Here is a 27,396-nt window from a genome sequence, read left to right on the forward strand (position 1 = left end):
GGGGCTTTGGCAAGGCCTCTCTGGTCTGCCAGTCTTCGTTCTTGCCTGCATGACCCCTAATTCTTCCACACCCGTGCCGCTGGGGGCTGGCGGCTCCTGCCGCAGGCCTCTTGGGAGCCCGCTGCCCTCAGGATCAGGTCCTAGGACCTCCACCTGGCAGCCCACCAGGGTGCTCTTCCCTCCCACCCTCACCTTCTCTCCAGGTGCCTCCTGGGCCTCCACCTGTGGGCTTGGCCCCCCAGGTCCGTAAGGGCCCGGCCGCATCTACCCACAGCTCACAGCCTAGCGTCTGAGACACGCCAGGCCCTCCGTGGGTACCACCTCCCTCGCTGATGGGGTCGCTGGGGCTGGGGAGCGGCGGGGCAGCAGACCCGGGGCCCCAGCGTGACTTGTCCAACTGGCCCTGGGCTGGCAGGACTGCTGGGAGCGTGTCCCTGCCCGCCACTGGTCCCGGGATGGGTGGGAAGGGGAGTGAGGGACGTGGAGTCAGGGCTGGCCCTCCTCCGTGGCATCTCCTACCTCCTCCACGCCACCCCTACCCTTCCTCCACCTCCTCTCACCAGTGCACCTACTACCCGCAGAGCACCAGTGAGTGCCTTACTGGCTCCCTTCACCCCTTCCCCTCCCCTCTCCCCTATTCCCCTTCCCCTTCCCCCCTCCCCTCAAATGAAGAGCAATGTCACTTGGCCTGAAGTGGTACCGCCCTAAGTAGTAGAGGGGTCTTTGCTCCCGACTCCGCTCTTGCCTTCAAGCCCCAAGCTCTCTGGGACTGGTCACAGGAGGGCTGCCTTCATGAGGAGCGTGTGTTCAGAGATTTAGAGTCACTGCTGTCCCTTGTCACAGCCATGCCATTACTAAGCAGCGACTTCTGTGCCTTAGTTGCTGGTGAATGAGTGTGGCCACAACAGCTTCTCAAGGAGGACACGGGTGGGACCACGCATCTCCTCTCAGAGGACAGGCTGCCCTGTTGGAAGTGTGTCAGGGTCACTGCTGGAGCCACAAGGTTCATCTGCCCCATGGTACCTGGCCTAGCCCCCCCCATACTATTGGTGGGGCTCCCCAGGGGCTCCCCAGGGGGTACGGGTCAGCCACGTGATGCTCAGGACTGGGATGAGGGAAGGATGGGGGGTCGGGATGGGGCGAGAACAGGTTTGCAAAATCACTGCCGTTTTCCCAAAGCTGTACGTACAGTGGGTCTTCTGTCCTGTGTGAAGTGAAGTGGGGGGGTCAGCGTAGCATTCCAGCAGCAAGCCCCCCTCAAGCCGGATCGCAGGCGTCCTCTTTGTTCAGGCTTTGGGCTTCTGAGAGTTCACACTTCAAAGAGGGTTCTGGCTCTGATGGCTCAAGGCCGCCCGATCCACGCAGGGGGTCTGCAGAGGAAGCGGCAGGTGAGAGGCCCTGCCCTGCAGACACCGCGGGCTCTGAGCCTCTCCAGTCACAGAAGGGATGAGGGAGGAAATAACCCTGGTGAGCGATAATGAGGCCTGGACACAGCTGAGGCTGTGGGGACGGTAGGAAGCAGCCCGAGCTGAGAGATAGTTGGAATATTGGGTGTGTTGTGATGGCTCCCATGGCTTACAAGAGGGATCCTCTGAAAACCTCCTGGTATCTGGTGGGCAAAGGAGCGGGTGTTGATGCCACTCACTGGTGGGCTGGGGAGCCTGGTGGAGGAGTGGACTTGGGAGGAGGGTGAGTGGACTTGGGAGGAGGGTGAGTGTCGTTTGGGACAGTTGGGGTGTGAATCGGGAGGGATTCTGACCCATAGATTTGAGGCTCGGAGCAGCAAGTTCCTGCTCACCCAGGCACTGCTGGAAACATCTTCCCTCCGCTAAAGAGCCTTCGGCCCCAGGTGCACCTCAGCTCTGAGATGTCTGCTCTCTAGGAACTTCAGGGCTTAGCTCCAGAGGCCACTGGGATGCCCGGCCCCTGCCCAGCACTCACCCGGCAATCTCATGCCTTTCATCCAGGTGAGATTGTGAGGATGATAAACCCCATCAGACAGGCGGGGCCAGGGGGCTTCCCAGGGTCGCTCAGAGGCTGGAGGAGCGGAACCAAGGTCTTGGGCATGGTGAATGGAACTTTCTGAGGAGCCTACTGCTACTTGGAGGTACTCGCTAAGCCATAACAAATATTCTTTTAAATGCCCAGCCAGATTTCATTCTTTCTCGTTGCCATGTAGTATTCCATTGTATAGATATACTGCATCTTCTTGATCCGTTCATCGCAACATGGATGGACCTTGAGGGTGTTGTGCTGAGCGAAATAAGTCAGGCAGAGAAGTACAAATACCATATGTTTGCACATATAGGTGGATTAGGAGGAAGTTAATGGAGGACGAAGCGGGAGAAGAAGGAGAAAAATAGTTGGGGAGAGGGAGGGAGGGAGGCAAACCATGAAAGATTCTTGAATGCTGAGAACAAACTGAGGGCTGGGGGGGGTGGGCATTAAAGAGGGCACTTGTTGGGATGAGCACGGGGTGTTATATGTAAACTAATTTGACAATAAACTATTTAAGGAAAAAAAAATCGAAAGAAAGAAAGAAAAATAAACAACAACAAAAAAATTGCCCAGCCGGGCTTCCAAGCCAGTGAAGACATCCCCAGGGACCATAAACAAAGAAGAAGCCAAACTCAGAGTGATAAGCAGACACCAGTCCTTAGCCCTGCAGGGCGGGGTCTGCGGATGACCCGGGGTCAGGTGTGGGGAGGTGGCGGCCTTCGATGACCTTGGTAACCAAGGAGCTTGTTTTCCATCTATCTATACGGGGATGGGAGACAAGGCCTTGTGAGCCCTTGCCAAAAGAGATTCGACACCAAGACACCTGAATAAAGCATATCCTCACTGACAAGGCAAATGGAGTAGAAAAAAATTGCCCTTTTGCAAAACAAAACCAAAACCAAACACACTTGTCAGAGAAGTTGTCTCATTTCTGCTGGAAAAATAAAAATGAAGTCTCTCCTGAGAAATTTTAACTCTAGTATTTCCCTAACACACATTTGAGATTGGAAGTTGCATTCTCCCTATGCTCCCAGGACTCCTAAGTCTGGTGATTAACACACAAAGCAAATGTGGCGTGGGTTATATCTGCAATAACAAATGCAAGGCTCCCTGGAGGGACATTCCCACAATAAAGGCCACATGGGAGGTTCACAGATAAAACCCTTGTTAACATGAGCTTGTCATCCAAAATTACAAGACATACGAAGAAGCAAGACCCACAGCAGAATGACAGACTCCTGCAAATGCCACGTCATTTTCAAGCACGCACTGAAGATATCCAGACATTACCGTGTACATCACGTGATATGATTGAAAGCAAATCCCAATAAATTTCAAGAAATTGTCATCACGGCTCATGTGATCATTAAGTTAAAGATCAACAGCCAAAAGAGAGCTGAAAGATCAAGGCCCGCCTACTTGGATAGTAACCCGGGTCTCTTGTTCCCCTTCCCTGCATCTCGCTCCCTCCCCAAACTTCTGAAATCTCTAGAAAAAGGAGAAAAAGGATGAACGTGAAACTGAATAGAAGGCAGCCACACAGGAGGCGCGCAGCCAATCTGAGTCAGAGCTGGATGGGAACAGGTCTCCCCTGGTCCCTCTAGACGGAATGTGACCTTCATTAGAGCGGAAGACCAAAGTGTTCTCTGTCTCTTCCAGAGGGTGAGCTCAGAGTGTGACAAAGATGTGAGTCTCTGTTTAAGCGACAGCTGCTAGCAGGCAGCCTTTAGGAGCCAGAGGGACCCGTCTATGCAGAGCAGGGATGGGCTGGTGGAAATGGGACAAAGCAGGTGGCGGGGGTTCTTGGTGCCTTGATAGAAAGACAGGCCCCCCACCCCGCCAACCTTCTGCCCACCTTACCTCCTGGTGTGAAATCTCTGCATGAGCAGCACAGTCTTTTGGGGTGGATTTGGAGGTCCCTAGGGGTTCTCTGTTAAGGCTCCTATAGTCTGTGAGCAAGGCAACAAGACACGCTTTGGAAAAGGCAAAAATATAGACTCTGTCCCCCACAGGGACTCATTAAAGTGACCATCATCTCACCGGCTCCCTTGACAATCCCCACAGGGACACCGGGCCCAGTGTCTGCCGTGGTGTGCCCGGCAGAGGCTTTCTGTTCTCATCAGCCCTGACCTGCACCCCCACGCTCATCCCTCCTCCACCTGCCTGCCTTTCATACCTCAGTCACCATCAAGAGACCCTCATTCAGGTTCAGGTGGTCGGGTCACTTCCCCTCTCCAGCCCCCAGTGCTCCTCAACAGCATCAGAAACCAGAAGCTCCCCCTCCTTCAAAGGGCTCCTGGCCGGGACGGGGGGTGGGGTGGGGGTGGGGAGGGGGGGCGGGGGTTTGGGGGAAGGAACTGAGTCAAAGCGTGTGAAAGCTTTCTGTTCCAGCTCGGGTGAGAGGAGGCATCTTTCAGACAGACGAATCCAGACTTGACCATTCCTCCGACTTCCGGTCTGGGTGGACCAGCTGTCTGCTCACCAATCTCGATGCCTCATCCCATATAACAGGCCCAGGATAGTTGAGAAACAGCAGATGAGTCCCAGCTTCACCGCTTGTGTGATCTCAAGCCGGCCAGTCGCTCTCCGGACCCCCATCCTCTTCTGTAAGGCGGGAGAGTGGCTCCCTCTAATTCTCCTTCCAACTCAGAATTGCTCTACGCAGGACAACTAACATATACAGAGCAGACTTTACAAAGCTTAACTCATCAACTCTCACAACCCGGAGGGCGCGGTAACCACGATATATAAATGGAGGAAGTGTGGTCCAGAAAGGCGAAATAACTCATGGATTCCTATACGGTAGAGGTGGGATTTGAACCCACGCAGCCACACTCCCCACCGTACCAGCATCCTCCCGCACAGCGTGGTGGCTGAGGAGGGCACGGTCACTAGAGCTGGGCTGCCTGACTGGGTGTGCCTGCCTCGGCTGGGTGTGCCTGCCTCGGCGTGTTGCTCAGCTCCACTGTGCCTCAGTGTCCCCATCTGTAAAACAGGAGATGAAAGTAATACTCCCTTCCTCATGGGATTGCAGGGACCCTGCTGAGGCCCCAGGAGCCAGGCTCTGGGCTGGACACCCTCCCGTGGTGCAGCCAAGGAAGCCAGAGAGAGGGGCTGAGTCACCTGCCCAGGTGGCACTGTTAGCGGAGCTGGGATTGAACCCCAAACGCCCTCACTTCAGAGCCCGTTCTTTCAACCCCTCTGCTCCACCCTCATGTGACACCCTCAGACTCCATTCAAAATGAGCCTCCAGACTGCAGATTGGCCCCCAGGGGCTGCCTGACTCACTGTCTTCCACTGAGGGGGCCTGAACCGTGCGCCTTGTCTCTGACTCATCCCTGTTACCCAGTGTCTATGCCTGAGAGACCCCTGAGTGGAAATACCAATCCTTTCTCTTCCTCTTCCTGCTGCCTGCTCCAGTCCAGACCCCTAGATCTGAGGACGATGGGGACCAGGGACCCCCATCCAAAGTGTAGACTTGCCAAGGGGCTGGACCCAAAGAGCTCCTCAACCCTCACCCCTCCAAGGCCATGTGGCTAAGAAGCTGGAGGGAGGGATGTGGGTGGAAAGGGGGCTGCTCTTTTTAGAGCCAGTTGACAGTGCTCCCCCACCTCACCAAGTGAGGGGGCTTCAGAAAACCCCAGGGCAGGGCATGTGTCCCCTGGATCTCTGAGGGTGAGGCGACAAAGGGGAGAGGCTGCCTAGACTTCCTTGTTTCTTTTTTTTAATTTTTTTTTGATGTTTTTATTTATTTTTGAGAGAGAGAGAGAGAGAGAGACAGTGTGAGCAGGGGAGGGTCAGAGAGAGAGGGAGACACAGAATCCGAAGCAGGCTCCAGGCTCTGAGCTAGCTGTTAGCACAGAGCCCGATGCGGGGCTCAAACCCATGAACCATGAGATCATGACGGGAGCTGAAGCCGGACACTCAACCGACAGCCACCCAGGTGCCCCTGAGATCGTTTGGAATTAGGATCCTGTCCCAGGAGGATTGGTTGGGGAGGAAGCAGGGAAGCGGCCTGAGATCCTAACAGACAGACTCGTGTTGGGTTGGGCACGAAGCACGGAAGACAGGTACCGACGGGGACTGTGAGCCCAGCCAGCCCGGGACACTTTGCCCAGGTGGAAACTGCAGGTGGCAGTTCTCTGAAGAACCCTCCTAATGAGGAGTGCCTCCTTCCTTCTTATACGGGTCTTTGAGTTTAAGACAGATTTGAGGGAAAAGAGAAGCTTTGAACAGAGCCTAAAGCTTTGCTACTAGACTAGACTATTTTACTATCTAAAACATAAGGTAAAACCTAAAAGCGACTGAAAAGTCATGAGCTATGCCTGAGGTTTCATCCAAGAGCGGGAAAGGTTGGGTCAACAGAGCAGGTTGAGAAGGCGCCCACGGGGACAGAGGACAGTGATTTCTCCCTGCAGCCTGCCAAGCACAGCTCCTCTCTGTCTGTTCCCCGCTTCAGCCTCCAAATCCCTCTTTCCTCCCCCCTGCCGCCCTACGCTTGAGCGCTGTCCCAGCCCATCGGGCTGGGGTCTGCCACCAGAACAGCTTTCCCTGCACTGTGCTTCCTCCCAGAAAGTCGGTATATCCTAGTGGCCATGAGCTTGAATGTCTGGGTTTGAATCCCAGCAACCTGCCTTGGCAGCTGGGGGACCTGGCACAAGTTGCTTGGCCTCTCTGTGCGTCGTCATCGCTATCTGTATTCCACTGGGTTTCTGTGAGGCTTTAGTGATTCTATACAGTGCACTTGAGAACATAGCAAGAACCCGCTCAGGGTGAGGGTTCATCATTATTGTCAAAGGCTTCCTCCTTGCTGTGAAATCCTGGGCAAGTCCCTCTCCCTCCCCGGATCTCAGGTTCTGTATCTGAAAAAATAAATTGGGTGTGGGTACAATTTGCTAGTGGCTGCAGCTGATGCTGGTGGTGGGCAAACTTCAGAGGAGAGAGACCCAAGCCCAAACCCGTCCCAAGGTGGGGCAAGAAGGGGGCTGCCGGTCAGCGGGCGGGATCAGGGGTCCAGCCAGCAGGATGGCCCACCCTACCCTGTTCTCCAGCATTGTCCCTCTGCCAGCCTCGGGGAGAGTCTCCCCCGACCTGCCCCCCACTTCCCCTAGGGATCGCCTTTGGTGCCCTGAACTAGATTAGGAAACAGATGGTATTTGAGACATAGCTGCTGGCCACCCTTGGTTCCTCACTGGATACGCATGAACGGTCGTCTAGGTGGGGTCCCTGGCACCCGCCCCCCTTGCCTGTAGCCCCATTACAAGCATCTGTTCTGACTCTTCAGGGTCCTCCTGGCCCTGATCCTCCTTCACAGGGAGACCTTTTCTCTTTCTCAGGCCTTCTGTCATATACACAGGCAGCGGGGTCGGCCCATACCCAGATTAAGAAAAAAAGGCTCCTGGAGCCCTAAACTCAGCTGCCCTGCCCTTCAGGCGCTGTGTCTGCAGAATCCTGGGCACCATCAGAAAACTGCCTTTCTTAGGGGAGCTGGAGAAATGGCCACTGTGCGTGATGTAAATAACACCCTGAGCCCACGTTAGATGCCAGTGACCCAGATTCGAAACAGACGCGGTGCCACACCTCAAGAAGTTCTCAGGCTTGTGGGGGAAACACAAGTCACAGATCAGTCCAACAGACACTGGTGCAGGGACGACCGGGGGTGGGCAGGGGCGGGGCACACTGCCTAACGGGGTCAGGGAAGGGCCTGGAGAAGGGGGTGGACCGAGCCCAGGGTGGAGTGAGGCTCCCAGGATGTACTTGGCTGATTCCTCCTGGGTCGGGGGCCGATGGACTCTGAGAGCAAGAACAAGCGATGTGGCGCCTGAACATTTCCGGGTTCAAATCCCAGGTGCACATCCACTGACCATGCGACCCCGGGTAAATTACAGAGCCTCTCAGAGTTTCGAGTCAGAAGCGGAATAGGGACGATTATAATGTGGAGCTCCAGGGTTGCCACGGCTAGTCACGGAGTAAGAAGTGCGGGGAGGAGGAATGGACGGAACCCCAGGGGCTGGCAGGATGACCGTAAGATGGAGAGAGCTCTGAGCGCCGCCGCAGAAAGAGGACGCAGCCTTATTGGCCGGCCACCCCTTCTGGTCTCTCTTGGCTGGGCCTTGATGCAGGCACTCACCTCCCAGCCAACTGCCAGGCCCCCCTGCAAGGAGGACACCCGTTTCCTCCGTGGTTCTCGGCCCCTCCTGGGCTGGGAACAGATGTCCTCGCTTCCTGCCCGGGCCTGAGAGGTGGGTTGGCTTCCAGGTAAGCAGCAACCCTGGATGGAAATCTCTGGGCTTCCCCAGAGAGGAAAGTTCTCTCTTCCCTGCCTTCTGCCCCTCCTCTCTGGTCAGCTCTGAGTCCTGGGAACCTACTGCTGATATGCACACATTTCTGGGCCCCGCCTGAGCCCTGCTCCCCCTTGGAAGGTCCCAGGCTGGGGTACTGGGATTGAACACATATATGAGCCTTAGCCTGAATGATCCCCCACCCTGTTCAGAAAAGGGGTAGGAGTGGAAAGAAGAGGGTACAGAACACCTACGGAGGAAGGAACTATGGATACCGAGGGAATCAAGGTAGAGAAGTGAAAAAGGAAATTAACATTGATGGGCACAATATGTGCTAGGAATAAATAAGGAAGGGATAGCACGTATTGGGCATTCACTAAGTGCCAGGCACTGTGCTGTGTGCTGTGGGCATACCAAAAAAACATGGCAAGGAATGGTCCTTACCCCCAAATACCTAGGAGATTTTACACACATCTCGGCTGGTCTTAACCCCTTTTCTTTACGTGGCAGATCATGACCGCACTTTATAGATGAGGAGCCTCAGCAGGCTCTAGTCCTGGGACAGTCCATCCCTGGGTGGAGACTGGACCCTCAGGATGGAGATGAGGGGTGCTGGCAGCTCTCTTTGTCCCCACTCCCCAATTCCCCGCCCCCAAGGAAAGGAAGCTCTTTAGCTCACAAGCACATCCCAAGGCTTGTCCTCCTAAGGCGACCTTGAGTAGCCACAACTGCCCACCCCAGAGACACAGCAGTGAGGATGACGCAGCTGGTCCCTGCCCTGGGGGGGCTCGCAGTCTTGCAGAGGGCAGGTAAAGCGGGAGATGATGCCGTGGAGGGAAGCACAGGGACCCAGGTGGGCAGGAACAGGGAGGGTCTTGCGCTGTTCAACACCAGTTACGCACCGACACTAGGGAGTGTGATTTGGAGATAGCTAGGGAGACCGACTGGCCTGCTCTTCCCAGGACCGAGAGGTTTCCTGGAACACAGGGCTCGCAGTGCTAAACTGAAATGAGTTGGTCACCCGAAGCCCCGAGTCCAAGGTCTGTGTCGGCCGTGTGCCAGTGGCAGAAATTACCAGGTACCGAACGAGCAGCCAGTCTCCCATTCTTCTAGATGTGACTTTGTCGTGGTCTGAAGGTTTTCCCTACCCCGTTCTACCTCCTCCCTCCCTCCTCTTAAAAGACATATCTCAATCGAATGAACGTTTATGGAGCAGATATGTTGTACCATGGACTTCACCATTCCAGGGGGAGGAAGGAACATTCACCCTATATTTTCTTGGCAGAGGTAATAGCAGAGGTCAGGGGAATTTACTGTGGGTGGTGGAGGAGGGGGTCAGTGACCACCTCCTGGGGCCCTGAGACCAGCTGCAGTGATGGAGGCTGTGGTTCATGCCACCAACCCCCACTTCTTTTCTTTTCTTTTTTTTTTTTAACGTTTATTTATTTTTGAGAGAGAGAGGAGCAAGCATGAGGGATGAAGAGGCAGAGAGAATCAGAGACACAGAATCCGAAGCAGCCTCCAGGCTCTGAGCTGTCAGCACAGAGCCAGACGCGGGGCTTGAACTCACAAACCTCGAGATCATGACCTGAGCTGAAGTCAGATGCTTAACCGACTGAGCACCAACCCCCACTTCTAAGTATCCCCTTCGGAGGAAAGGCTTGTTGGGGCAGGGGGTGGGGTGGGGGGAGGCGGCGTTGGAGGAGCTGCTTCCTGACCATGTGTGGAGAAGTGGGTCTTCACAATGCAAGGGGTGGACTGTGGCCGCCATGGAGGGGCGCTGCTCAGCTCCCCCATTGAGGATGAACCTGCCCCAGGGCCGCACTCGGTGCAGTTAGTGGACACCCACTAGCTGCGGAGCCTTCAGGAGCCATCCTGGCTTTTGATGGTTTGTTAGAGCCATTTTAGGTTCACAGCCGTATTGAGCAGAAGATACAAAGATTTCCCACACATCCTCTGCCCCACACGTGCGTGGCCTCCCCCACTGCCAAGGTCCACGCCTTAGTGGTACACCTGTTGCAATGAGTGAATCTACACTGATATGTCATTACCACCCCGAGCCCATAATTTACATTGGGGTTCATTCTTGGCGTTGTTATTCTATGGGTTTGGGTAAGTCTAGAATGATGTGTATCCACCATTATGGTATCATAGAGAGTCGTCTCCTTGCCCTAAAATTCCTCTGTGTTCCGCCTATTCATCGCTCCCTCCCTTATAACCCCTGGCGACCATGGATCTTTTTACAGTCCTCACAGATTTTACTTCTCCCGATTGTTGTATAGATGGACCCATTCAGCATGCAGCCTCCTTGGACTGGCTTCTTTCACTTAGTAATATGCATTTAAGTTTTCTCCATGTCTTTCCATGACTTGATAGCTCATTTCTTTTTATTGCCAAATAATATTCCATTGTCCGGATGTATTAGTTTATTTATCCGATCATTACTGAAGGACATCTTGGTTGCTTCCAAGTTTTGGCAATTATGAATAGAGTCCCTATAAACATCTGTGTGTAGACTTTTTGTGGACATCATCCCAGCTTCTGAGCTGAAGCCACCTTCTTCTGGGGCAGCTCCCACCTAATGACTGGGCATGAAAAGAGTGTTAGGGATGGGAAATTTCTGCACAATGTCAAGCCTCCCAAATGGGCAGTCTTGACCCCAGAGCTCCCTGTGGGTTGACCAAGACTTTGTCAGATCTGTGTTGGGGTCTGAGGCTCTCACAGCCCTTAGCTCCCTGACCGACCACTTGTACCTCCAACCCCATCTTAGTGTCTGCTTCCTGGAGGAGCCAAGTGGCAAACTCTGCCTCTAAAACCAAACCACAATCCATCCAATTCTCTTGGCCATCATGACCCCCAAATTTCCATTCCTCTCACCTGGATGATTGCATGACCCCTAGCTGGTCTCCCTGCTTCCTCTCCTACCCCGCTATGACCTGGTCTCCATACAACTACCAGAGCGATCTTTTATAAACACAAACCATGTGATGTTGCTTCCCTGCTTCAAGTCTTCCAAATTGGGCTTAGAATCAAACCCATTCCTTTCCCCGAGCCTGTAAAGCCCTACATGACTTCACCCTCCCTGCCTTTCCAGATCTCCTTTCCCCACTGAAGTGCACTCTGCTCCAGCCCCAGTGGCCTTATTTCTGTTCCTGGAACGAACTAAGCTCATTTCCGCCTCAGGGCCTTTGCACTAGCCATTGCCTCTGCCTAGAACACTCAGTCTTTGCATGGCTGGTTTCTCAGGTCATTAAAATCTCATATGCAGGACTTTTCTGACAACTTTATAACAATGCTCATCTCCCAACTCTCCCCACCACACACACACACACACACACACACACACACACACACACCGCCTACAATTTTCTGTATTACTTGAAAATTTTTCCTTGGCGTTCTCATTACTATTATAAATTAACTTGTTTATTTAATTATTCATTTGTTTACTGCTTGCCTCCCCACTAGAATATGAACTGTGAGCCTGTCTCGTTTCCAGCTCTCCCCTGGGCCTGGCATTATGCCTGGCACAAAGTCGGTCTCAAAACATATATTTTGAATGAATAACTATATTTGTTTATTTAGGGCAGAATTCCCTTAGCGAGTGGAACATAAGTGAAGAAATAAAAAATCTAAGAGACATGAGACTTTAGAGGGGAAATGTGGGGACAATTGAATTCTGAGGGAAGTTCCCCCTGAGAATCTGTCTCTGACCATCTCTGGAGAAATTCTGTGTTAGGCCTGGAGGGGGGCATCTCTCCCACAGCCCCGGAGAACTGAGTTTCAGGCCTGTCCTGGCCTCCTGCCTCTGCCTCCAGCCTTGCCTGTGGGGGAACTAGTTCTGGAAACATTTACCAAGAAGCTACCCTGAGCAGGGGCCCCGTGCTGAATGTTGAGGATAGAGATGAGCCAAGGAAGGGGAGCCACTCCAGGCAGCAGGCCAAGAAACATTCTGGTGTGTTGGGGGAATTATGCACAGTTTGATATTGCTCCAGACAGGGAGAGACAGGAGATGAGGGCTGGAGGGGTGAGCGGTGTCCAGATTACCAACAGTCTTACAAGCCAAGAGAAGCCAGCATAAGGCCTGGCATTTATTGAGGCTTTCCGTGTATTACTGTTATTCCCCATTTTATAGATTAGAAAACTGAGGCACAGAGAGAGGGTGTCAAGAATTGGGAAAAACCTGCTGAGACTTTACTCTCCCTGCAAACGATGTCACACAACTGGTAATGGGGACAGGCAGGGTTAGAATTAGGCACTTCTGGCTCTAGAACCCATACCCTTGAACACTAGGCAATACTGCCCCTTAAGGGGGTTGGAATTTATTCCATAAGGGATGGGGAGCCACCTATGGGTTTATAAACAGGAGAATGGCACGTTCCTACCAGAGGTTTAAAAAGCCAGTTTATGGGGCGCCTGAGTGGCTCAGTTGGTTAAGCGTCCGACTTCAGCTCAGGTCATGATCTCACAGTTCGTGGGTTCAAACTCTGCGTCGGGCTCTGTGCTGACAGCTCAGAGCCTGGAGCCTGTTTCAGATTCTGTGTCTCCCTCTTTCTCTGACCCTCCCCTGTTCATGCTGTCTTTCTCTCTCAGAAATAAATAAAACATTAAAAATTTTCTAAAAAAGTAAAAAGCCAGTTTAGGGGATAAACAGACCAGTTTCAACAAGATTAGACTCGAGCCTCTGGACCCATTTATCCAACTGTCCTCAGATCTCATGGGGCAGCTCATATAAAAGTGTCACCATTGGGCACCCAAGCCACAGTGGCCCTGCTGCCCTTGGCGGTGGCAGCCCCGTCTCTCGGCCTTCCCTGTCCTTCCCTGGACGTTCTGTGAGTTTCTCCTCGGACGTTTTGTGTGTTTCTGTCCTCACAGAACACGTGTAGATGCACCTTCAGGGCCTCATGGGTCTCCTTCGGCCTGCCTTCGCCTTCAGAGAGCCTGGCTCACCTGTCCATCAGGGAGATGCTTCCTCCAAGCTGTGACCCCGGGCGGGTCAAAAAAAGTTCAAATTCATGTCCACGTGCATAAGGCTGTGGGGGCTCATCATGCACAGAGCTTGCATTTGCTTTGTTCCCACTTTACAGCTCGTGATCCTTGACTCCCAGAGGTCTGGTGAGCAGGGCAGACATCATGCCGGGGCGGGGGGCAGGGTGGCATGTGTGGAGCATGGGATCTCTGGATCCCAGTGGTTCAAGAGGGTGCCCAGGGCTGTGGCCTTCTGAGAAACGTTCTGGCCTCTCCCCACCACCAGCATGATGCAGAGACCACACAGTAGCCTTGGTGGCTCAGAGCCCCAGTCTGTGCCTTCTCCTGAAGTCCCGAAGGGGAGGCTAGGAAGGGAGACAGGCCTGGGTGTGGCTTAGGCTCAGGACTGACCTCGGTGTGGCCTTGGCTGGGGACTCCCAGGAGCCATAGCCCCTCTCCTCCACTCTAGGCTGCAGCATGGGCATCCACAGCCTTCCGAGTGCCCTTCCAGCCCCGGGAACCCACGCCGGTCAGAAAATGCCTTGTGGAAAATTGGAGGGGGACCTGAATTGTGAAGGATGGTAGGATTTTCTTTTTAAGTTTTTAATTGCAAAAAGTCATTGCAACAAAACATAGAGAGATTTTTGATAGGCGAAAAGTACAAGTCTCCTCAACCACCCCCACACCACAGCTCACTCCCATTCCTTCTGGTTCCTTCTAGTGCCTGGTCCACCTGCTCACCAGGATTTTGCCTTCCTAATGTAGACTGAAGTGGGGAGAGGGGTCTTCTCTGGGACCCCTGAAGATTCAGAAGAGGAAACTTTTGCTATCCTCTGAGATCACAGGAAGTTTTTGTTTCTTTGTCTTTGCTCTGTGTGTGTGTGTGTGTGTGTGTGTGTGTGAACTCTACTCCTGAAGTTTGGAGGTGGGAAGTGACAGGCAGGTGGCCACAGTATAAGAAGAGGTGGGCTCAAAATCCCCAGTCCCCTGTCCCCAATACTGACCTCTGTTTTTCTTCTCCCTCCCACGCCCACCCCAGCTCCATCCCACAGCCTGAGTCCCTTCAGAAGCACCCGAACTCAAAGGCTGTTCCAACGCATCCTAGTTGTGTGACCTTGGACAGCGACCTGACCTCGGTGGGCCTCGGTCCCCTCATTTCCACCGGGAGCACTTCCACCTTGAGCCTTAATTGCGCCCGAGGCTTAATTGCGTAGCTCGCTCGGCACTGGGCCCGGCACGAAGAAAAACTCCCCGCAAGGTAGCTGGCAGCATTACGGGTTCGGGGAGGGGGGAGGGGGCCAGAGCACGGGAGGGGGAGCGGCTGGGGGTCCCCGAGGAGTCCCGCCGCGCGGCCATCGGGTCGCCGCCCCCCCTCCCCCGCCCCCCCGCCGGCGCTGTGCGGGTGGCCGGCTCGAGCTCTCGGCGGCGCCCGGGCCTGGGCGCCCGGCACGGAACGGGTGCGGGGCTGGGCCACGGCCGGCCCCGGGGGAGCAGGCGGGGCGGGGCCGCCGCGCCCGCTCCCCCTCCCCGCCGCCCGCCGCCTTCTCTTCCTCGCGCCGCCCGGGCTCAGAGCGGCGGCAGCAGCGGCCGCGGCAACAGCTCCGGCTCCGGCTCCCGCTCTGCCCCGCGCGCCCGGGCCCCGCGCCCCGACCCCGCCGCCGCGTCTGCCGGGGGGCCTCGGGCGCCCCCGCCGCCCGCCTCACGCTGAAGTTCCTGGCCGTGCTGCTGGCCGCGGGCATGCTGGCGTTCCTCGGTGCCGTCATCTGCATCATCGCCAGCGTGCCCCTGGCGGCCAGCCCGGCGCGGGCGCTGCCCGGCGGCGCCGACAACGCCTCGGCCGCCTCGGCCGGCGCCGCCGCCGCCGCGTCCCCGGGCCCGCAGCGCAGCCTGAGCGCGCTGCACGGCGCGGGCGGCTCGGCCGGGCCCCCCGCGCTGCCCGGGGCGCCGGCGGCCAGCGCGCACCCGCTGCCGCCCGCGCCCCTCTTCAGCCGCTTCCTGTGCACGCCGCTGGCGGCCGCCTGCCCGTCGTCGGGGGCCGAGCAGGGCGACGCGGCGGCCGGCGAGCGCGAGGAGCTGCTGCTGCTGCAGAGCACCGCCGAGCAGCTGCGCCAGACGGCGCTGCAGCAGGAGGCGCGCATCCGCGCCGACCAGGACACCATCCGCGAGCTCACCGGCAAGCTGGGCCGCTGCGAGAGCGGCCTGCCGCGCGGCCTCCAGGACGCCGGGCCCCGCCGCGACGCCATGGCCGACGGGCCCTGGGACTCGCCGGCGCTCATCCTCGAGCTGGAGGACGCCGTGCGGGCCCTCCGGGACCGCCTGGACCGCATCGAGGTGAGAGCCGCGCGCCGTCGGGGGCGGGCGGGGGTGGGAGGGGCGGCTCGCGGGCGGCCCGCGGCGGAAAGGGGAGGCTGGCGGTGGCCGACGCCGAGACCGAGGCGCGGGGGGCGCGCGCCAAAGGCGCGTTCCCCTCCCCTTTTCTCCAGGCACCACTGCCGTAAGCCTCGGTTTGGACATCTGTGAAATGGGCGTGAGTGCCCACTTGTAGCGAGGGTTTAGTAAAATGTAGGTATGTGAAAATGCTCAGCACATACTAGGACCTCCTTAAATGCCCGTTTCATTTCTTTCTTCCAGACACCCCCAGAGCAGGACCAGTCCCGCTCACTTCCCGTGGTCAGGAGATAGGAAGCGCTGTCGGGGGGGGGCTCGGGAACCTGCTGTCCTGCTGAAGAGCAGAGAAGGGCGTGTCCGTAAGCCAAATCCGGCTGCCCCTCAGCGCTGCTCCCCATCCCCATGTCCCCCGCCCGCCCCGGCTCAGACCGCGGACCCAAGAGCCGGAACTTGGATAGCGCTGGCCTTAGCCTCCAATACCTGGAAGCCAGCTGCTCTGGGGTGGGGACTGAGCGGAGAATAGCCTCTCCTTCCGACTCCCTGGTCCACACAGCCTTTCCGGCGGTCCCTGGCTCAGGTCAGACGCGAGGGATCTAACAAAGGGAGTCTGCTCTCGGCTGCGGCTGCGGTGTGATCCCCGGCCAGTGGTTTCTCATCTGAAGTCTCCAGACTCCTGCCTCCCTGTGAAAACCCATTTGCCTACCCCCCCCCCCCGAGGGGGAGCTGGGCACACAGCTGCAAGACACTGACCACCGGCAGCCCTCCGTGATTTCCAGATTGCAGGGGAGGGGGTTAGCAACAAAACGGAGTCTGTGGAAAGAGGCCAAAGGCTCCTTTAATATTTTCCCCTGACCGAGTGCACCTGGCCAAGGCAGAGGGAGGAGAGGCTGGAAGGAAGGGAGAGTAGGGACTCCCCCCACTTCGTGGCTCCCATAGATCAGCCTCTGGCCCAGCAGCACAAATGATGCCTGTGTGGAAGGCTGGCCATGGCCGTGGCCCAGTGACCCGCCAGGGAGTCCGTGCTGGGGTCAGCGCCCGCCTCGCGGGGTGTCACAGTGCAGCCAGGCCATCACAGCCAGCCCTCTCAGTCTCCTGGTGAGACACCCGGGGCTCAGGGCCCTCCTAAGGTGAGTGACAGGGGAAGGAGGAAAGTCCCAGAGGCTTATCAGGCCCACATCCCCTCTTCCTACCCGCCTCCGCCTCTGGGACATTTCTAGGATGCGAGAGCCAAGAGCAGGAAGGTAATCGGAGAAACGCTGACATTCAACCATGAAGGGGAGCCTCAGTGTCCTCACCTGTGAAACGGGGACAATGATAAACACCTACTTCGTCAGGGCTTTAGGAAGAGTAAGTGAGTTAATCTTTGTGAACGGCCCAGAACAGTGTCTGGAGGAAATGTGCTCCATCAATTTGAGTGTTTTTATCATTAGGCTAGCATATTGCTAATTTTTTAAGTAGCCAAAGATCAAAATGGGAACAGCCCCCCCCCCCCCCCCCCCCACCTTTTAGGAAAAAGACTTTGTTAATGTAGAAAAAAAAAAAAAAAGATTCGGTTTTCGATAAACTTCCTCTGGCCTGCCCGGGCCCCTGCCTCCACACCCAGATGGCTCCGTGGTTCCTCCCACGCCTGGGGCTGGCGGGGCGGGGCTTGCCCTGGACCTGTTCCCCCAGCACCTGTGCATTTGGCAGAGTGGGCTCCCCTCCACTTAGCCTGCTGAGGTTGGGGGCGGGGGTGGGGATCCTGGCGCCTGGGATTTGGCACCAGATCAGCTTCCCCGGGCTGGGAGAGCCCTGGCTTCCCTCTGCACACCGCCCTCCTGCTTTCTGAGTGTGGTGGGCATGGAGGGAGAGAGGCGGGGGTCTGCTTGCCCACCAGATCTGCTTTCTGAGCATGGCAGCAGCCAGAGACAGTCTCTCTGGGGTCTTTGGGAGGCGCTGGGGTCTGGACGCTGCCAGTTGTGGGGTCAGACTACTGATCTTGGCGGCACCGTGTGCTCTTCTTAGCTACTGTCATCTTCCTCCCCTCTTCTTCGTCCAAGATCCTCAAAAGCGTGCCCGCAGATCCTCAGGGCCTATTTTCTCGCCACTCACCTCTCTCCTTTTACAGCTCACTGAAAGTGCTCTGGGGCCGTCACTCCAGCTGATCAATTGAACGGGGACGATTCTGCCCTTATGTTGTTGAGCGCAGCGCCAACATCTGACCCCAGTGATCGTTCCCTCCTAAAGATCTCCATGCCCTGGGCTTCTAGACACCTCTTACCTGCTCCTCCTCCCTCTCTGCTTCTGTGTCCCCTTTCGGGGTCCTCCTCCCTTATTGGTTGCCTGCCCCCTGGGTCTCCTCTCACTTTCCCTGGGTGAATTCAACCACACCCCGGGGCTCCCAACACCCAGCCAACTTCGCCCAGCCCAGGTTTCTTTCCCGAGCTCCAGACCGATGGATCCAACTGCTTCCTGAGCACCTCCTCTGGACATCACACCAGCCCCCTGCCCTCATGGTCCCCCAACCTGGTCTCGGTCCTCTGCCAACCTGCTTTCCAGGGGTGCTCTGATAAGCCGCGGTTAGCTCCTCCTCTGCCCTCCTCCTTCCTGGGGACCTCACCTCTCTGGATGCTTGCAGCAGCCTGCTTCATTGTCTCCCACCCCCAGGCACACCCCTCCATCCATCTTCCTTAAGCCCCAGAGATCTTCCTTAAGCCAATCATGGCGCTTCCTCTTGGTGCAAACCCCTCAGCCTGCTCCTAGGCTCTCATTACAGAGCTGGCCCATCTCCCACTTCCTTCTTGCCTCTGCCCAGATTACCCCTAGAGTATCCATACTCATCATCTAAGAGTCTGCTCTTAGGACACCTCCTCCCAGAGGCCCTCCCTGATTGCACACTTTCCTTTTCCTACCCCCATCCCTGCTCCCATAGCCCTCTGCACATCCCTGCCTGTCCCCACCTGGCAGGCCTCTGTATCCCCCCCTCCCTCACCCCACCAGCCTTCTACCAAAGGGGAGGGGAGGTCACCCTGGCCCAGCCTCTCCCTGTGGCCTCAAGTGAGAGCCACGTTTGAGAGCTTAGGAGAAATTCCTTGCCTTTCCTGTGTTCTTATTTCTGTTGTTATTGTTGTCGCTGTTAATTGAAAAAAGTCAAAATGTGTTTTGGGGGGGAAAATCGCATTTCATTCCGCCATTTTATCCGTTTTTGCAGCCCCTTCTGGTCCTTTATCCAGATGTAGACATTGCTCCAGAATTACCAGTTGCTGGTAATTACCATTTTAATGATGGCAGTAACGTGCCAGAATCCATCTCTGGCTCCACCACCCATCCATCCCCTGCCTATCTCTTGTTACTGGAGATGTCGGTTGTTCCTAATTATTGTGCTTCTAGATGCTCATTGCAGGATCAATTTCATGCAGATAGGTTTTTTTTTTTTCTTTTTAAGTCTGTTGAATTATTTCTTTAGGCTAAATTCCCAGGAGAGGTATTACTGGGTCAGAGGATATTGATTTCGTATGGCTGCGGCCAAGAACCACTTTCCAAAAGGGTTGAACCAGCCACACATGCATGTTTCAAGTCCCTTGTTTGCATTAATTTAACGTATGTGGAAAATGAAGCTTTAAGATTGATTCCATCAGCAGTTCTTTGACATGAACCGTATCCTTCAGCTGGTCTGGCCAGCTTGTTCCCTGCCTCCAACTTGGAGTGGGAAGATGGGGGTAAGGAGCACCCTGGCCATGGTCACAGGGGACCCTGGCCTTGATAACATTATAGCTCATGCCTACAGAGCACTTACCGTGTGTCGGGCACTGTGCATTAGCTCGTTTAATCCTCACTGAATCTCCATAAGGGAGGTAACCATTTTATCCCCCTTTTACAGAGGAGGAAACCAATGTTCAGAGTGGTTAAGAAATCGGCCCAAGGTCACACAACGGTGGAGCCAGTCAGTGTCTGGTTCCAGAGCCCTTCCTTAGTCTTCATCATTTTCTCCAGATCCTTCTGGAGAGGTCAGACCTAACCTACTTTCAGAAGAGGGAGAGATGGGGGGGGGGGGTTGGGGGGGGCAGGGCCTCTTGCTGGATGGTGCCTTGGACCATTTCTGTGTCTGTGCACGGAGAGCAACAGTGATGAGGGCCAGTCCACAAAGGCTTGACCTGCTGGCTGGCAGGACCATCAGAAGGCTCATGTGGCAGTTTTGCTAATAATAAATGACAGTAACAACGTTGATTGGCTTATTCAGTCTTCAGCCCTGTGAAGTGGGCTGTGTACGTTCCCATCTTACAGATAAGGACGGAGGAACCAGAACCAGAACCCCCCCACCCCACCCCCACGCCCTGGCTTCCTCTTCCGCACCATGAAAAGATATCGCGGGCCAGATGTTCGCAAAACACCTTTCGGCTCTAAATATGCTCCGAAGCAGTATGGCTGGCGGCATAAAGTGGAGTTTTTCTTGCTTGTGACTTTAAACTCTTTACTTCCCTCTCTGTTTTGTTTTTTTTTTTTCAGTTTTCTAATCTGTAAAGTGGGTGGGAGGAGGGGCTGGATTTGGTCCCGGCCCTTTGGGCTCAATGCCTCCTGCTTAGAAATTGTGTGTGTGTGTGTGTGTGTGTGTGTGTGTGTGTGTGTGGCCCTCACCGAGCCCCGACCCACCCGCTCCCAGGCCTCCAGTTTCTGAGGGAAATCTGCAGGTAAACCAGCGCCTCAGAAAAGCTACTGGTGCCTTTTCTAAAGTCCGTTGGTAGCTTTTGCTTTTTTCTTACACTGCCGCCCGTTCTGGCAGCTTCTGTCTGCTCTGTGAGGGCTGGTTCCCCCGACCCTACCTCTTTGGCAGGGCAGGGGGCTGGCGCACTGCAGCCAGAGAAGTTCTGCCCATCGGCCTTGCGTCTGAGGATCTGGGTCCTCAGTGCCCAGCAGCCACCCGCAGCCCCTGATGGCCCCTGTGGCTGCCCTCCCTCTCCAGGTGGTACCCTCGCACTGCAGTCCTTAACCCCTCCCCCTGCTGTGTCACACCTTTGTCTAGCAAGACACCGTCGTGTTATAAACCCCGGTTCTGCCACCTGTTCGCTGTGACCTCAGAAAATTCCTTCTTCTCTCCGATTCCCCATCTGTCAGATGGGAGGGGTGTGCACAGCGCCCCGAGGAGCCGGCTTGCCCTGTGCCCTCGCAGCTCCCATCTCTGGCAAGCCAGGCCCCAGGGGAGGAAGCCCTTCCTGTGGATTTTTTTTTTTTTTAAGTATATCTTATACTCAAGATTATGAGCCCAGATGTCTTACTAGTGAAACACACAAATCTTAGGTGTACAGCTCAACGGAAGCTTATGTATGGATGCATCCCTACGTAATCAGATCGAGAACAGGACATTTCCGGTGTCTCTTCTGGGACCCCTCAAATCCCTATGTCCCCAGAGTGCCGCACCCCTTTATGTCTGGCGCTTGTGTTGTCCGTGATGGCTGCCATTTGATCTTGGGGCAGTTGGCAGCAGCTTGCGATTTTTTCCATGCTGGGTAGCGTTTTGATGAACGGGTTCACCTACATTTACCCACCCTTCCCCTGCAGATGGGCATTTGGGTTATTACACACAAGGCTGCCGTGAACATTCTTGTGACATGTTTTGGTGGCGAAAAGCCCTCGTTTCTCCTGGATACGTCCTCACGAGTGGGTGTCTGGGTCCCGGGAGAGACATTTACTTAGCGTGAGGAGGTGATGCCAAACACTTTGCCGAAGTGGCAGTAAGCATTTCCATGCCCACCTGTGTGTGAAGCTTGGCACCCTTGGTGTGGTTATTTTTAAAACCCTCCTCGTTCTGGTGGGCGTGGAGTGAACTTGCTGTGGTTTTAATTTGTACATCTCTGAAGACTCACGACACTGAGCACCTTTTCTTCTGTTTATTGGCCGTTTCATGAGGTCCTTGCCTGTGGGAGCCGGAAAGAGGTCAGACAGGGCTGGCGCTCCTCCCCAGGTGAAAATGTGGTGGGGTCCCCCGAGGACAATCTTGGGCGCACAGTCCCCATAGGACCCCAGGGGCAGGGACCGAGATGACCAGCCCAGAGTGGAAGCCCTCATGTGCCCCCACATGCCCCTCATTTGACTCCAGGGGAAGCTGAGGCTCAGAGAGGCTGAGGGACTTGCCCCAGGCCACACAGCACAGCGGAAGGGAGCGAAGCTCACAGCCAGGATTTTCTATTAAAATGGGCTGGGGGGAGGGGGTCCCCAGTCTTGGCTGCACATGTTTGGCCAGGGCCCAGAGTGGGTGGGTGAGCAGGGCCTGGGACAGAATTCTGTGGCGACGCAGCCCTTGACAGGGAATACTTGGAGAGAGAGGCAAGGGAGCCTGGGGTTGAGGGTGTCCTGTCGCGTACTCTGAGGCCTCAGAGCCCAGGACGGAAGACCAGTCTGGCCTCCACGGCCTACTTTCCTGCCCCTTGGCCGCTGGGTGGGGTGGAGACATAAAGTCCTGCTCGGCCGGCTCCTGGAGAACAAAGGCCCCTCTGGGAGGCCGGCCCTGACTCACCTTGACCCCAGTTCTTGTGCTGTCACAGCCCCCAGTCATCTCAACCCCCCCCCCACCCCCAGCTGGGAGCGCAGCCCATACCCTGCTCATTCGCCCTTGGACCCGCCGCACCTGGTGCTCAAGAAGAGGCGGCAAGGCAGAGGGCACCCTCTGTGCCAGCCTGTTCTAGGGACCTTCCAACCGAGTCCCAGAAGCACCATGGAACTATTAATGATTCCCATTTCACAGATGAGGAAATGGAGGCTCAGAGGGGTTAACCTTGCCCAGGTCACACAGCAGGGATTTCCTTCTTGACAGCCGGTTCCATGGCCCACACCCGCATAGTCACTACTCACTGTGCTTCCCTGCCCCTCAGTAGTAGTGAATGATGATCATGGTGATAAACCATTTATCAGTCCCTCATATGCCAGTCTTCACGGACATTCTTTCATTTTGTCATTACTTATATTCCAGAATGTAGAGACTATTATTATCCCCATTTTATTTATTAACATTTAGTTTTGAGAGAGAGAGAGAGACAGAGCGTGAGCGGGGGAAGGGCAGAGAGAGAGGGAGACACAGAATCCGAGCTGTCAGCACAGAGCCCAACGCGGGACTCGAACTCACGAACCGCGAGACCACGTCCTGAGCTGAAGTCGGAGGGTTAACCGACTGAGCCACCCAGGTGCCCCATTATCCCCACTTTAGAGTTGAGGAAAGGAGTTGAGCAGCTTGTCCAGGGGGAAAGCCGGAGAATAACACTGGCCTGTTCGATGTGAGTCGTGCCTGTACTCGTGACATGGAGTCTCCACAGCATATGTGGGTGGGTGAATGAATGAGGGAGGGAAGGACTGAGCGAATCAAGACCCTCAGTCTCCCCACAGAAGCCCTCTTTCTTCTCCCTTTGGAGCATCTTAGATCAGGTGTGGGGAGAGCTGCAGTCTGGAGGGTGAGCAGGCTTTGGCTAGGGGAGGTGGGGTGAGAGCAGAAAGCGTGTTCTTAGCAGAAGGAACAGAATGTACACCCTGGGGTGAGAAGGAAGCTGGGGGCCATTGGTGACTGTAGGTGGGAATGAAGTGTAGCCTGCAGGGGGTGGGGGAGTGAGGGCTGAGATCAGAGGGGCTGGGACTTTATCAGTGGGGGAAGGGAGCTACTGAAGGATTTTAAGCAACAAGGTTGGATCTGCAGTTAGGCGGCTGCCCCCCCACCCCCACCCCGCCTGAGGTGTGGAGAATGGCCAGTGGAGGAGCTGCCCAGGTGCCGGTGGCCTGGACTAGGGAGGGACAGAGGAGCCAAGTAAGGCTACCATTAAGATTCAGGGTTAGATTCTACCCTCAGAGACCCCACTTCTGGATTTTTGCCTGTTTTTTTTTTTTCTATTTTTTCTTAGTTTTTATTTATTTATCTTGAGAGAGAGGGAGCACAAAGGGGAGGCACAGAGAGAATTCCAAGCAGGCTCCACTCCATCAGCATGGAGCCCGACATAGGGCTTGAACTCACGAACCATGAAATCATGACCTGAACTGAAACCAAGAGTTGGGCATTTAACCGACTGAGCCACCCAGGCATCCCTTTCCTGTTTTTTGTTTTTTGTTTTTTGTTTTTTAAGACACGTGGCGGTCGGGGCGCCTGGGTGGCTCAGTTGGTTGGGCGGCTGACTTCGGCTCAGGTCATGATCTCGCGGTTCGTGGGTTCGAGCCCCGCTCGGGCTCTGTGCTGACAGCAAGCTCAGAGCCTGGAGCTAGTTTCAGATTCTGTGTCTCCCTCTCTCTCTGACCCTCCACTGCTCACGCTGCCTCTCTCTCTCTCTCAGAAATAAATAAAACGTTAAAAAAAAAAAAAAGACAATCATGGCAGAGTATCTCAGGCTTACACAAAGGTATAAAGAACACCATGCAGGTGGGGGTCCAGGCTCAAGAAATAGAACGTTTACAAGCAGCTCGTGCCCCTGAGAGCCTCCCAACTCCCGGCCCCCGACAGCCCGCCCCCAACAGAGGGTCACCTCTGTCCCGAATTTGCATTCCTCTCTCCCCTGTGTTTCTTCCTGCTTTCATAAATCCATGATCTAGTTTTGAGAGTCTTTGCAACTTTATGTAAACGGTATCTAACTGGTCTTCTGAGACTTGCTTTTTCTCTCAATGTAACGATTAAACAAAGAGCTTTATGGCTGGCGTTGGAGAAGGGCGGGGCCCTTCAAGAGACATTTAAGTAGTAAGAACAATAATCACTGATGCTTCAGAGCACCTCACAGGCCAGCGCTACCCTAAGGGCATTATATAACTCACTTAGTGATCACTACCATGCTCTGAGATATTATTGCCGTACCCTTTTTGCTGGGAAAACTGAGGCACAGCAGCTGGACGTAAGGTCACTGGGCTGCTGGGACCAAGCTGAGCCCGACAGACTCACACAAGAGTGGAGGGTGGGGGTCGGGGGGGGGAGGTGAGGAGTCCGCACCCACAGCGCCGCTGTCCTGGGCAGGGGTGAGCTGTGCACTGAGGCCCAGCACCCTGCCTCCCTCTGCTCCCCAAAGGAACGGAACAGACCCCACCTGGGGACAAGGTGGCTGGGTCTTCCCTGCATCCTCCCAACCTCAAAGCCACCTGGCCCAGGTAGGTCCCTCCCATCCGGCCCGTCTGTGAGGCTGCCTCCCCCTCCCCCATGGTCTGACATAGCCTGCTGGACCCTCGCTGCCTTTTCGTGGCCGCTAGAACCTCTTCCGTTGGTCCCCCCTGGCAGGCGGGGCAGCCAGCATTGTGCCCACTTGGCAGCCTGAGACCCACACCGTGAGGGAAGAGTGGGAACAGCTTCTGGAATCAGAAGGGCCTTGAAACTCCACCTTGCTGTCTCAGTTCCTTCATCTGTAGTGTGGGCCTCCTCACCTCCCCAGATTGCTCAGAGGGCTGCGAAATGTTCACGCGGTGCTTCCCTGGCCAGGACCTGGCACGCGGTAGTGACGGTGAGGATGACTCCTCTGCCCGCCTCGTTCTTGCCAAGCGCTAATGAGCCCAGCCCGTTGGCGCAGAGCTGGACCGGGACCCCGGCGCTGGCTCAGGGCCTGTGTGCTTACACCAAACCCCACGCAGACTCCCAGCGCAACAGCCCGTGGGCTCGGAGCCCCCCTTTTCCTGCCTCATCGGGACCTGAGTGGGGGGTGATGGCATCATCATCCCTCCCCCCTACCTTGGGCTAGGGGCCCAACTGGCATCAGCCTGGAGCCCACGCGACACAGCCTGCACCCGCGGCAGATGGGAAAGTGGGGGGAGTCGTGTTCTTCTGATTCAGACACTGGGGTGGGGAGGGGGCCGCACACGATCTGGAGAGCCCACCTCCTCCCTGGCCTTCCTGCCGGCGGCTCCGACAAAAGAACAGCTTGCACGCCCGCCTCCCTCAGCCTGCACCGCTTCTCACCGCCGGCGTCTGTGTAATAGTACTAGGCGTCCTGTTTCTTCCTGCCAGGCCCTTCTCCCTCCGCGGGAGGAGGACGCTTCGCTAGAGAGCGCCGGAGGTGTCGGCTTTGCCCGGCCCCACTGCTGCAGAAAATTCAAAAGGACGGCTGCCTCAGTTCCCCCATCTGTGAAATGGGGGCAGTAAAAGTACCAACCAAAAAGAGCGGCTGTGAGGACTGATGAGTAAATACGTGTGCAGTGCCAAGGATGGGCCTGGCACACTGTCTCATTCAGATGTGTGCCCCTCATGCCAAGCTTGGCCCCGTGCAAGGAGGGAAACTGAGGATAGAGGGTGCCGGAGCCCACAACACCCAGCTGTTGCCCACCTCCCCCAGCATTGAGACTCGATGCACTCTCTGCACTCTGTGCCTCAGCCCAAGATTTCCTGGAAGTTCGACCTCCCTTAAATGCAGTGGGTGGCTGGCCCTGTCACTCCATGAGCTGTCATGATCAAGGGAAGTTTCTGGAGGTAGGGAGCTCTTCGTTGGCTGATGTATACAAGGGTCACAGTTTGCATTCTGCCTTCATAGTCCACGAGGGCCTGTTACTTCCACCCTTCCATCCTTACATCTGTCCTGGGGATGGACAGAGGAGGGCCGATTGTCCCCATTTTATGGAAGGGGAAACTGAGGCTTTGTTTTTAGTCACCCCAGAGTCAGGATTCGGAGTACCTGGGGAATCAGAAGGAGCCCTTCAGATCAGATATGGGAGGTTAGTGTAACAGGGGTGGGGTCAGGTGCGCAGGAGCTGCTCATCCGTCCCGCTGCCCACCTGCTCATCCATTCCGGCCCACCTCCCTCGGCCAGCAGCCCCGCCTGGCCCGCCAATAGCCGGCGACTACAGAAGAAAGACGGATGGGTGGCTGTGCCCTCTTATGTGGGACGTGGTGAGGGATAAAGGTGGCCTGGTCTGGGCCTTTCTCCTGCCCACCATCATTTAATCCTGACCACAGCTCCGCAAGCTGGGCATTCCAAGTGCTCATTTTATAGATGAGGAAAAATAACACCAGAGAAGTTAGCCCACCTGCTCCCATTTTCGAGGTGGAGTGGCCGAAGCACGTGTCGGTGCCCCCAGCTCCTCAGGCACTGCCCTCCTTACCCCGCCCTCCCTGCACTTTGAGGCGGGGGACACATTTATCCCCTCATCACATGGCCAGCAAGATCCCATCCACTGGGATCTGCCAGTCTCACCCGGCAAATGGGCGGGGCCAATGGGGCCAGCAAGGGGTCTCCTGTACTTGCCCCAAGCTGAGGGGCCAGGGGCCATCCCACGAAGCACAGGGCACCTGGGAAATGTTAGGCTGTGCTCTTGGCTGTCCATCTGACGCTCCGCTCTCTCTTCCACACCTCGTGCTATGCCCATAGTAGGCGCTCACCACTTGCTTGCTCACTTACGGAATCGGAAGAATTCAGTGAGCTCAGGTCTAGGGCTAAGCCTGTGGGCAAGGCCCGGGGCTGACTGAGCCGGGAACTGCCTGGGCCCCTGGGGAGTGTGGAGCAAGCCAAGGGGACAGGGAAGGTCTAATTTGGCTCCTAGAAGCTCGCTGAATTATTAATTTTCTACTGATGTTCCCGATGTCTGCCAGAGACTACCCCTCCCAGAGTCTGGACGTGTGGCCTCGCCTGCCTTCTTGCACCCCAGAAGGGGCTTCCTCCAGCAGGAGAGGGAGAGGAGAAGCCCCCCCCCAGCTCCTGCCCCAATTCTCCTGCCCACTGAGGTCTTAACAGGAAAAGGAGGACCCTAAACACTTTGTCCTCACCCCAGGCAGGATGAGGGTGTCAGAAACCAGTTTAGAACCCCCTGCCCTAGATAGTAATTGCAATAACCAGGCTCTGTTCGTTGG

At 55.9% G+C, this 27,396-nt stretch overlaps 1 protein-coding gene across 1 annotated transcript in view; it reads left to right on the plus strand.

Annotated features, from left to right (window-relative positions):
- The first annotated feature begins 9,036 nt into the window (after positions 1-9,036).
- Positions 9,037-27,396, plus strand: part of NPTXR (neuronal pentraxin receptor) — a 29,075-nt gene continuing 10,715 nt past the window's right edge. Inside the window, exons 1-3 of the mRNA XM_039246091.1 lie at positions 9,037-9,088; positions 14,462-14,704; positions 14,818-15,578. Coding sequence (XP_039102022.1) covers positions 9,037-9,088; positions 14,462-14,704; positions 14,818-15,578 — 1,056 coding nt within the window. The remainder of the gene's footprint in view (positions 9,089-14,461; positions 14,705-14,817; positions 15,579-27,396) is intronic.

The sequence above is a fragment of the Hyaena hyaena genome, unplaced genomic scaffold, assembly GCF_003009895.1.
Source record: "Hyaena hyaena isolate Hyena2069 unplaced genomic scaffold, ASM300989v1 scaffold_280, whole genome shotgun sequence".
Lineage (NCBI taxonomy): Eukaryota > Metazoa > Chordata > Mammalia > Carnivora > Hyaenidae > Hyaena > Hyaena hyaena.